This window comes from Arachis ipaensis, chromosome B06 (genome assembly GCF_000816755.2).
Source record: "Arachis ipaensis cultivar K30076 chromosome B06, Araip1.1, whole genome shotgun sequence".
Lineage (NCBI taxonomy): Eukaryota > Viridiplantae > Streptophyta > Magnoliopsida > Fabales > Fabaceae > Arachis > Arachis ipaensis.
Window position 1 is genome coordinate 16816019 of NC_029790.2, and position 12182 is coordinate 16828200.

Consider the following 12182-nt stretch of genomic DNA (forward strand, 5'->3'; position numbering starts at 1 on the left):
CAATCACACTTTCTCTCTCATGGTTCCCAATGTAACTTAAATTCAAATTAATTGAATTTGAGATCCATTACTTAGTGAAAGGTGGGATCCGTTGGAAGCAAAACAACTTGCTTTCTTTCTCAATTAGATTCGGACCAAGCATAGAATCACTTAGCAAGGATTATAATTTGGGCTTGTAGTAACACAATTCAATCTGGCCCATTTTCCTTTTGATTTCGGACCAACTTCAATGGTCTAGTAACAAGTATTTAATTTGGGCCTGTATCACAAATTCTGACCCAAATACCACAACAAATATTCAGCCATAGAATCAATTTAAATTTTTGTATCAATGCTGAATGTGTTTTCAATAGAATTGGGCTTGCACTATTTTTTCTTTTATTTTCGACCCAAACATACCTGCATAGCAAAAATTAATTAATCAACATATATGAATTAATATTTTTTATAATTAAATAAATTAATAATGTTTAGTCATCATAAATATTAGCTTAAAGTTTTCCAAACTCATCAACAATCAATGATAAGGGGTGGAAAAAATTATTAAACGGTTTCAGCAGTGGAAACCAATTCCTTCTTGATGCTGTGACAAGTTCAATATCTTCCAAACAAATCATGAATTGTAAAATCTCTTCATTGATCATACTCGGTAATGCTATAATCAAACATAAAAAAATTAAAACTCATGCTATAATCAAACATTTTCTTATAGTGATAATCAAACTTCAAAATTCCTAAATCATCAATCACAACAGTAAATGAGAAATGACCAAAATCTTTCAGATAACTCAAAGGAGTATTCAGAAATTGACAATAAAATTTTTAACCTTGGAATCCAATGCTTTGTTGGCTTCAATTCTTTCACGTTCTACAGAATGAAAATAAAAGAATAAAAGAAGAATGAAGCTGAGCGAGAGACCAAGGATTTGCTCGGTCATCAAATCGCTCTAGTCACTAGTTTATCAGTCCAATCAGTTTAACCGATGGTTCAACTAAAAAACCGTTTTAGAAATAAATTATAAACACTACAAAAAACATCGTTAAAATTGACGGCCAAATCGACGGCCAAGCTGTCGATAATATTAAAAATCGACGGCAGAAGTGGTCACTTTTAAATTTGTCGATTTTTCAAAATTCTATTAAAATCGACGGCTTACCAAGATGTCGATAATAATCTAATAAAATCAACAGTATTTCTGTCTATAATATGATTTTGAGAATTTTGCTTGCTTAATAAAATCGACAACTTTGCCTTCGATATTAATATATATAATCGACAATATTTTTGTCGATATTTAATTCAATAAAATCGACAAAGGACCGTCGATTTAATTATTTAGATATTGACAAATGCTTAATAAAATGGATAACAATGCCGTCGATAATATTATATAAAATCGACAACATTTTTGTCGATATTTGATTCATTAAAATCGATAAGATTGCCGTCGATTTAATTATTTAGATACCGACGGCTTTTTTGTCTATATTTTGTTCTTTTTTGTCTATTTTATATTTAAAAACGACAACATTGTCGTCGATTTTAATAGCTATATTTTTTTTTTCTATTTGAAAAATAGTAGACAATTAATACAAATAAATTTTTAAATATAGAAATAAAACAAGACAAATAAACTTTTAAATATAAAAACAAAATTTATATTAAATATTAGATAATGAGTTTACAAACTTATTAAAATAATAAATAATCCTCTAACATAAAGACTCAAGACAAGATAAATAACTAAACTTAGACTTATATTCGTTATTTAAACTGCAATCTACTAATAATACAAAATATTCAAAGTAAAGTAAATAATCCTACTCATACTCATCTAAATAATGATGTATTATGTTTGGGAGATCCGTGAAAATTGTGTTTCTTCTTGTTACAAGGTCTGGCCTCCAGTTAGTACCAGCCACAAATTTCACCTGAATCCATATATTAGAGATTAACTAAATAATCCATATATAAAAGCTTAATAGTAATAATAAATATGAGAAAAACGAATTAGGGTGAAAAACAAATTTTATATTATACTGTAAAATACTGGTTAAGTATCTTGCCTATGAACCGTGAAGGCATGAATAAATTAGAATCTAACAAGAAGGTATTTCTACAGACAAATACTATAGTTGTTGATTCAATAGAAGTAAAAAATCACACACTATTAATCACTCAATTCATTAGAAAACCATGTGTTATTATTATTTTTTATCACAAGTACAAGAACTAGTTAGCATCAATGTTAAAAGAGATCATTACGAATCTTACTACAAATGTTTTATTGCACTACAACTACAAATGTTCATCACAACTTTAAACTAGTTGACATTATGATTGAGTGCCACAAATGTAAAACTACCAAGAAAACTTGAACTTTATCTTAATGATTTTTCAGTTTAGATCATAATGATGTGCCAGAGGAAACGGTGAGAGATACTCTAGGAAATTAAGTATATATCTTTTCTGAGTTAAAATTAGTTAAGATAATTACAATTATTGCTTTGTTATCAGTTAGTTTCATCTATTATTTGCTTGTTAGTTCTGTAACTAAACTCTAACTACTAGTTAGGCCCTAACCTACTGTATTTACTAGTTAAGCGTCCAATATTTTATTTTTCCAAACAAGGCCTTAATTTGGTTTAATAGAAAAATTTGTCTTCCAATACATGGTTTTCACCTTTCTAATTTATATACTATTTTGTTCTTCAATATCTAAGGGGTGTATGATTGTTCCCTGTCAAAGCTAGCAGAACTAAAATTTTATACAAATTTGGAGAAATTATATATCCTCAATTTGGTCATTCATATGCAGAATAAATTTGTCAAATGTGGTTAAGAGGGTAGTAAAACAAAGCTCTAGAGAGAGGCTCTATGTTCTAAAAACGTGGTTAATAAGTCACAGCTAAATTTAAATGATATTTTCACAATAAAAGTAATGAACCATAATAGAAATAGCATAAGATTACATAAAATAGATTTCAGAAAAAGAAGCTTACAACGGCCTTCAGAGAACATCATTCTGGTCTTCTTTCTTAGACATAGCTTTACTTCATAAAATTGAAGCATCCTCTCCAAAACCTCCATAGAAATGGCTACGTCCTTATTGGCAAAACAGAGGTCTATATTGTCAGACTCCAATAACTTCATAAGTGGTGGCTTAAATTTTCTCACCATCTTGTCAAAGAAAAGAAGTATTAGAAAACAGTTAGCTCTATTAATTTTTTCATGGAAGAGAATAATAAAAGAAGAAGAAAAACAAATTGTGGTGGTTAGTACCTCAAAACTGGTCAAATCCGAAGAAACAAGAAGACCTTCTTATTTGGCCAAAGAGATTGCTGCTTGAATAACTTTCAAATTGAGAATTGCATACCTCAAAACCAGCCACAAGTACTACAAAAAAGAAATAAATGTGATTGCTTCTTTATAATACAGAGACATTTTAGGAAACCTGTGTAGAGAATCAGTGAAAACTTACTCTTGAGCATGGTTCTGAAAACCGGACCGGACCGGCCGATTCAACCGGAAAAACCGGGAACCGATTACCTAGCTGGTTCGGGTAACTTAAAAAACCGAATGGCAAAGAACCGGTGAAAAATCGGTCAAATCGGCAATTAACCGACAAACCAGAAGAACCGTCCGCTTTTTTGGCGGTTTAGTGGTTTGAAAATTCAGAAGCCAAACGACGTCGTTTTGGCTTTTAAAAAAAAAAAAAGAAAGAAACTGGCGTACGCGTTAACCTAACCCTAATCACTAATCAGCCACCAATCACCCAAGCTCCCAGCCTCCCCTTTCTTCCCCCCTCACCCACCATTCACCAAGGCCACCATTGCCACCGCCCAGTCGCCCACCAAGCTCCAGATTCTAGAGCGCTCCTCATTCGCCAGTCGCCACCCAGCAGCGCTCCTCATTCGCCACCCAGCAGCGCTCCTCATTCGCCACCCAAACCACTGCACAACAGCCGCGACCACCACCGCGTTGAACCCGCCTCTCATTCGCCGGTAAGACTGATTTTCTTGTCTTCTTGATTTTGAACATGCTTCCCACTAATTGTGAGCTCGCCTGTTCTGTTTGAAAAAAAAAATAACAGGGCATCTGAGTTAAAAAACAAAATAACATATGAATCCAGTTAAATATGCTTCAGGTTCAATCTGTTTTTCAAGTCGTGTTGAGTCTCGAACCAGTTTTTCAATCCAGTTTTGTTGCTTCTGTTTGCTGCTGCATGAATCTGTTTTTGATTCTCTGTTTTTGCTGCTTCATGAATCTTCAATCTGTTTTTGCTGCTTCATGAATATGTTCTGATCTTGATTTTTGTTTTTGATTTTCTATGCTGCCTGTTCTGTTTGCTGCTTCGGTTTGCTGCTTCATGAATATTTTTGTTGCTTCTGAATGGAAATAGTTTTAAATTTTTATTTTACCTGAATCAGTTGATTTCTGTGACTGTCAAGCTGCATGAACAAATTACATATATTATGAACAAAGTGTAAAGTGCTTCGAATCATTGCTATTTGACTCGGACCTATTCTAAAAAAGTCGAGGCATTTCGAATTTTTTGTTGACACGGACAAAGTCAAGGAAAACCTCTGAAATTATTTCAATATTGCACAATAAGAAATTTCATCAATGTGTTATTCAATTGAATTGTATATTGCCAGCCCAAAAAGGGATAATTGAATTGTATAAGAGAATTGATGTTGAATAATTAGCCTTGGCTTGACAATGTTGCCTGCAAGATCTTTAATTTTTTGCAGCTTGAGTGGAAATTCTGCCTCAGTTAGTTGTTTTAAAGTTATCAATAAATTTAACTCAATCTGAATATTATCAATGAACTTTTCATCTTCAATTTTTTTTATATCTTAAATTCTATTAAAATTTTTTTACTTAAAAATTCATGAATTTTAATGAATTTAAATATATAAAATTATATATTAAATTTTTAATAATTTTATTTAATATTTAATTAAACCGGTTGAACCCCGGTTGAACCCCGGTCGAACCACTGAACCAGTGAACCAGTCGTCTCACCGGTTCATTGACCGGTCCGGTTCTCGCAACCTTGCTCTTGAGAAACTTCAATGCATTTGAAAATGTCTTCAATAGCTGAGAAGTTTCAGAAATAAATAGATGAAAAATATTGATCACATTTAATAAAAAATCATGCTTTGTAAGAAGACACTGATGTAACAAATAATTTTAGTAGAAGAACATCGGGTATCTTCTTTTCTTCTACAAAAGCAATTGAGATCTCTGCATGGCATATAATAAACTCTATTGCTCCAGCACCTGAGCATACACATACATATGAATGCTAATAAAAGTCAAACTTTGAAAAATAAAGATTAAAATACTAATACAGAAGATATTCTTGATATGAAAAGAACCTAGGAACAAAAGTTATAAACACTAAGGCTTCTGATATAGTATATCTATTATTAACGAGATTCTATGTTCTTTAAACTTGGGACAATGAATTCAAACTTAAAAGAATCTTTTAAATGATTAGTCATGTTAAAGAAGTTAAGGGCTCACCTAATGTATCATACAAAGGAACACAATAAAGTCCATGAGCATTACAGGCCTGTAGTTATGTTGCACTTAGTCAACAAGAAACATTGAGAGGATGACAAAACAAAATGTGAAAGCGAAGAAATGAAAATGAACCTCCATGCTTATTATCCACCCAGGGCAATTGGCACCATAGATACCACATTTCACTCCCTGAAATTGGCATCATATTGATTAATCTCATACTGCAAGAGATGATTCTTTCCTAAGAAAAATAAAATAACTAAATGATCATTTCTAAGCTCTTCATGAAAAGATAGCAGCAACATCAAAGAAGTACCATACAAGAGCATTGATCAAAACAAGTGGAAAAAAATGTTTCCTTTTGTGGTAAATAGGCATAGGTGACTTGCTTGCCCGTAACCCCAACTGCAGATAGAGCTTCCAACTTTCTGTATCACCTCGTATACTTCTTTGTAAGTTTGCCACTTGTACTTGCCAACCTATAAATAGTGACACAAAATTCACAACACAATGGCATCTGAAATGATCCGTAAACTTTTTATATAACTCACATGTCCTTTATGCAGAAGCTTAAAGTGTCTCTAATGTCCCTAGTAAAAAGCGTTGCAAGACACTAAAGTTCTTTACAGATTTCTTCAGCATAAAACGAAGTTACATATAGTTGATCCGCACATTAAATCTAACTTAATAAAAAATTAGAGAACTAACACCGAAAATAGAGAAGAATCCTATAAATCCATATCAGTCATGAAGAAAGAATACAAAATTGCAGGATAACACAAAAAATGAACAAAAGCTGTGATAACACTCGCAATGTCTTTCTTCCTTCATCAATCTTTGAATTGAAGACCTATATCATTGAGAAAAGTAGTGAATCATATACAAATGCTGAGCAAATTTTTTATTGATGAAAAAAATCAATTGAAGAACGAAAGAGAGAGACTAACTGATTTTGATTGAGCACGGTCAATTGAAGGTAGCAACAACAACGACACAGAGAGATGAAGTGATTAATGAAATGTGATGAATTGATTATGCTAACTAGGTTTCAGTAATATTGATGCGATTGTTATTAACAAACGCAAATTCAGAATTTCATTATGAAAATAGTAGATACAACAACTGCAAAAATAAGTATAATAATCAGAGAGACTGAGAGAAACTTACATGAACAGGATGGCGCGGCGATGGACTCGGCGGAGGAGGAGGAGAAGAAGAAGAAAAAGAAGCTCTACTGATCTGCTCTCTGCCTCTCTCCGTGACGGTGACTCCTTCTCTGGTCTCTACTCTCAAGTGTTGGAGAAGAAGAAGAAGTAGCAGCTTCACTCTGAACTTTGATTCTCTGGAAGTTTGGGGTTAATGTTTGGGAAATTGATCGAAACAAAGGACGCAGGTAATAAAGGCGGGCATAATTTTTTGTTGATAAAAATCGACGGTAAGTTAGTCGATTTTAGTTAAAACAAAAATCAACATATTAACTGTCTATTTTATATAATAAATTTACACCGTCCATTTTATTTTAAAAGAAGATCTCAATCGTTTAAATTTATCAACGGGAAAAGTTGTCGATATTATAATTATTAAAATAGACAACTGATCCGTCGATTTTAAAGAAAAACACAATTATCACCCATTATCTCGTCGGCAATGTGACGATAAGAGAAAGGTGCTGAAAGTTGCTAAAATAATAGGCAGCATTATCATCGATTTTAATATTTTATTTTTAATAATTTCTTTTTTTATTTTATCGACGACAAGCCGTCGAAAAATATCGACGGAAAGTTTGGCCGTCGATGTTTGGCGTCGATAATTACATTATTTCTTGTAGTGAAATAAACATCCTAAAATATAATTATAGTCTAATATAAATCTTAAAATATCTTTGAAATTTAAAATACTACATAAAATATCATCAACCAAATACATATGATGTTATCAAAATACAAACTCAAAACTTAAATAATAAAAAAACATATCTAAATATTAAATGCCAACATGAAGATTTATCAATCATCAAAATTCGCAAAAATTCGCAAGAATTTGTTGCAAATTTTCTTCGGTGGGATCATCTTCACCTTCATTTCTACCCTCTTGAGCAAAAGAATCAAGAGATACAGCATAAAGACCACTACTACCACCGCCACTTTGATATAAATCAGCATCAATATCACCCAATAAAATACACATGTTATCATTATATTATAAATAAACAGCATTCTAATAAATCATTAGAAAATAAACTATAATACTCACGCAATAAGTCATCCACATTACTAGGAAGATTAGGCGCTTTCTCTACAACCTCTTCCGTCACCCAAAAGTCAACTGAATTGATGCTTTCATAATCAATTGGATCATATTGTATCTTTTGCTTTCTTTTTTCTTTTTCCTTCCTAAAAAGTTAAATACAATATATGAAGAATTAATAATTTACAAATTTGTTATGATAAAGATTACATACGAAATAATATGATATTGCATGAAACATATATTACCTGGATTTAAGACGCAAATTATAAGTAACATAAACAATATCATTCCCTCTATCATGCTCCAATCTATTCCTTCTTTTTGTATGAACATGGTAAAAGAAACTCCAATTTCTCTCACACCCAAAAGAAGCAGATATTTGTCTAAGAATGCGAACAACTATCCTTTGTAAACATGGAGTAGAACTACCGAATAACCTCCACCATTCATCTACCAATTATAAAACCATAACATATTAGAAGTTTTTAATTAAGAACATAAAAGCATAAAACAAGTTACTATATAAACAAATATTCAAATATTCTTACCAAGCTTAAGTTTAGATGCAACTCGAATAGCTTCGGGTCTATCAAAGCTTTCCTTCCGATCTCTATATAAATGTATTTCTTTCATTGTCTCAACTGAATCCAAATTATTACATTTGCAATACAAGGTAACAAGATCAAGTAAACCTCGCATAACAGCAGGTGCTTTCTTATAATTTTCATTAAAAAAGAATGCAGGATTCAGGAAGTAAGCTGCTGCATGAAAATCTTTCTTCAAATGCTTGTCCCATCTTGAGTTAATAATATCTGTGTACGGTTGATATGCAGTTTTGTTTTGCTTAAACATCTTTTTAATTGCATCTTTTATCCTTAACATTCCTTCATAAACATATCCCAAAGATGGTTTATCATCAGCATCAACAAGCCTCAGCAATTTAATCAAAGAGCCCACAAGTTTACATGCAGTAAAGCAATCATCCCAAAATTTGCTATCTAAAATAATAGCACTCACAACTCTACCATTAGCACTCGTTCCTAATTTGTGACTAGTAAAAAATGAATCTACAATCAATGCTTGCGAATCCGCTTCACGATCAAAGATGCTCTTCAATGTGATAAATACAGTTGCAAAACAGTTTGCACCAGGACGTACAATTTTTTTTTCAATTAGGTCTTTTTCTAAGTCAAGATAAGAAAACCATATGGTTGTACACAAATATTGTGATCTTTGAAGCACGTGATGCAAGGTTAGAAATTAAACACTAAATTAAACATTGAATTTGTAACGACCCACATTTTTAAAAATATAAATAAGTTATAATTTAGCTTATAAATTGGAGTTTCTTATTTTAAAAAATTATTTTATTATAAGTAATTGAATTAATTTTATAACTGCTTGAATTCAATCAAATTTATATTCTTATATATATTTTTGTTATGATGAAATATTTTACATAATTAAAACTATAATTCTAGTAATTTATAAGTAATAAAAAATATATGTATATTTTAATTATGAATAAATATGGGTATTTTTCGATAAACTTAACTTTACTAATACTTCACCGTATATTTTTTATCATTTACTAATATCATTTATATTAGTAACTCATATATATTATTACTTATATTTTAATATATCCAGTTTTCATAATTATCTATTTAAAATATTTATAACTTGAACCGTTGACTAAATAGCTTAGACCCTTGACACGTGGCCACTTAGGGACACCTGCCCCTTTTAAGCAAACGCATCATCATCATCATAAGTCATTTCAATTCCTTTCTTTCTTTTAATCACTGAACATCACAAGAAAAATAAAACGAAAGGCCGTGAGAGAGAAAATAAAAAACCATGGAACCTCCAACTTTCAGCGTTTGATTTCTTGAAATTTGTAATTATAATAAAAAATCTAATTTGATAAAGGTGTTTGTATTTTTTTTTTTTTACATGTTGCCTCCACTTTTGATTGGTGGAAGTTGACAGTGACGTAGCTCTCCTATCCCTTAAGTTTGGTCAACTGAAGTTCTAGGAGGTACAGACGATTTCTGATATTTTTTTTTTTGGCAGTTCAGTCAAAAAACTTTTCTGTAGCCTCGAATATTTTGATTTCATATGAAATTAGGATTTCGGTGAACTCTGACAAATTAAATTTGTGTTGGATAAATGAATGGTTGTTATGATTGATTATTGATGGAGTTTGATTGACTTTATATTGAATTTTGTTGATATATTGTTATATGTGATTAAACTTGTGATTTGGTCATGTTTGTGCTGCCCAAACTGTGATAATGAGGCTGATTTGGGACTGTCAATCTATTAGTTTTTGAAAAAAATGGGTGAGGTTTAATAGTCAAGGAATTAAATTAAAAGCTGTGAAAAATTGGTAACCGTAAAACTTAAGAACGGGTTAAGATTTAAATGTATATTTTAAAAAAAATAAGGAGGGTTTCGATTCTTGGTGAAGAGAAGAATCAGCTAAGAAGAATTATTTTTGAGGCAATATACTTGTATTTTTATGAAAAGATTGAGTTTAATATTATCATTATATAAGTTTTTTGGGTATTTTGGGTAATAAATAAAATTCAGGGGTAAAACGAGCATTTTATAAAATTTTAGAGTTATTTATATGTTTTTCGGGTATTTTGGGTAATAAAAAATTTTCAAGAGTAAAATGGGTATTTTATAAAAGTTCAGGGTTATTTATATAAATATGAAACAAAGTGAAGGTTTAAATATAATTTTATAAAATATTAAAGTCAAAAACAAAATATTAAAGAATTCGTGATTTAGAAAGTAATTAATAAAAATTTGAAAATAAGGTTTTATAAAATAAGTTTTAAGAGTATTATAAATATTATTTTAAATATTTGTTTAAAATTACTCATTTACATTAGAGTAAATTATTATTACAAATTATTATTTATCAAGATATGATTTTATAAAAATATTATTGTATGTATTATGAAAAATAAAATAAAGAGTGGTAAACAAACAAGTTTTTTTAAATGCTTTAGAAAGACAAATCTAAGTTAGGGATCTCATGATCCCCTCTTCATAAAACATCTAGGAAAAGATGAGGGAAGAATGTAAAGATAGTTTTTTATGTTAAAAGAATGATGAGAAAAGAAAAGAAAAGAAAAGAAAAGAATATATTAGTTAAAGGAATCTTTGCCACAGGAGAGCAGAGAGCAAAGACTAAAGAAAAATATCTAAAGAACTTCTACTACAAGAGAGCAGAGAACAGAAAAGAAAAGAAAGAAGGAACAAGCTGAGATGATTGTCTACCTGCTGGAAACGAGCAGAGATATGATGGTGAGTCCACCAAGATTTGCTTTCCAGAGATACATCGGCCAAACTAGGGGATGGTCACACCTGTAAGACAGAGGTTGCTTACAGAGATTATCAATACATATATTAGCCAGAGAGAGCCTCACCTATAAGACAGAGATTGCTTACAGAGGTTATGTTTGCATACATAGGCTCAAGAGAGTCGCACCTGTAAGACAGAGGTTGCTTACAGAAGTTATGATACTGGAAACCAAATTCAGACAAAAGTTGCTTAGTTATGTCGGAAGCGGGTCGAAACCGACAGATAAGTTCATTACCTGCACTAGGAATAGACATGCATTATACCTGTTTGCACATATTTGTTTATAAATGTGTTTTTTGTAATTGTAGGTGTGCTATATAATTGCTTAATTTTTGTGTCCTTTATTTGTTACATCTAAATGTATTCTATTTAGACTTAACAAACAAAAAACACAAAAATTAATTATTTTTCAATATTTAAAGATTGTTGTATATGTATATCGTATAAAAATATAATAGTTAATTTTAATATATATTTAGCATAATTATGTGTACATAAAAATTAAATATCAAATCAACTATCATATATTTATATTATAATTTAATTTATTTTTATATTTTAATATATATTATTATATTTTATATAAATGACTGATTTTGAATATATTATAGTTGCATATTCATATATTTTGGATGTTCCACTCACTAATAACACATTTAATTAATATTATAACAACATGTTTTCTTCGATCGTGATGACAAAAGTGTACACCATTAATGATAATAATGAACAAAGTACGTTGTTATGAATTAATTGAATGTAAATGAAAAGGATATTAAATTAATGTTAAAACTAATTATTAAAATACAAATTTTAGTGATAATAGTCTTATAACTATTTTTTTAGTTAATTTATTTTCTACAATAATTACATATTTGTCATCGTTATTATCGTTATACTGATAAGTTGTAGGATTTTTATGATTATTGGAAAGATATATATCAATAATTGTTATAATTGTCATTAAAAATTTTTAACAACAAAATATAAAATGACTAATATTTAATTATCAGTAAATTT

The 12182-nt window shown here is 30.2% G+C and overlaps 2 protein-coding genes and 1 long non-coding RNA gene across 6 annotated transcripts in view; all 3 read right to left on the bottom strand.

Annotated features, from left to right (window-relative positions):
* LOC110263910 lies at window positions 1742-4033 on the bottom strand. Its single transcript, XR_002349642.1, has 3 exons — window positions 3284-4033; window positions 3004-3181; window positions 1742-1932 (listed from the first exon to the last, which is right to left on the bottom strand). It is a non-coding gene; the product is annotated as an uncharacterized LOC110263910 (long non-coding RNA).
* On the bottom strand, window positions 5003-7169 carry LOC107647986 (long chain acyl-CoA synthetase 5-like). 4 transcript variants are annotated; one of them, XR_001621687.2, is made up of 5 exons: window positions 6701-7169; window positions 5919-6012; window positions 5666-5718; window positions 5534-5582; window positions 5003-5287 (listed from the first exon to the last, which is right to left on the bottom strand). XR_001621687.2 is itself a non-coding variant. In XM_021104144.1 (5 exons), exons 2-5 carry the CDS (start codon window positions 5909-5911, stop codon window positions 5160-5162), a joined length of 291 nt encoding a protein of 96 aa, XP_020959803.1. In that variant the 5' UTR covers window positions 5912-6012; window positions 6701-7169; the 3' UTR covers window positions 5003-5159. The 4 variants fall into 4 exon arrangements, 1 of the variants encoding a protein (XP_020959803.1); XM_021104144.1 differs by having other exon boundaries at window positions 5666-5722; window positions 5855-6012; XR_002348403.1 differs by having other exon boundaries at window positions 5121-5582.
* The window catches only part of LOC107646416, a 5458-nt gene continuing 822 nt past the window's right edge, over window positions 7547-12182 (bottom strand). Inside the window, exons 2-5 of the mRNA XM_016350600.1 lie at window positions 8332-8893; window positions 8029-8233; window positions 7783-7926; window positions 7547-7676 (exon numbers count right to left, since the gene is read on the bottom strand). Coding sequence (XP_016206086.1) covers window positions 7547-7676; window positions 7783-7926; window positions 8029-8233; window positions 8332-8893 — 1041 coding nt within the window. The remainder of the gene's footprint in view (window positions 7677-7782; window positions 7927-8028; window positions 8234-8331; window positions 8894-12182) is intronic.

Bases quoted from the DNA above. Each gene is read 5' to 3' on its own strand.
- LOC107647986 (XM_021104144.1), bottom strand. From the start codon at position 5,911: ATGCCTATTTACCACAAAAGGAAACATTTTTTTCCACTTGTTTTGATC. The intron at 5,583-5,665 runs GTTCATTTTCAT...ACATAACTACAG, and splicing joins GGTGGATAATAAGCATGGAG to GCCTGTAATGCTCATGGACT. The intron at 5,288-5,533 runs GTGAGCCCTTAA...GTGTATGCTCAG, and splicing joins TCCTTTGTATGATACATTAG to GTGCTGGAGCAATAGAGTTT.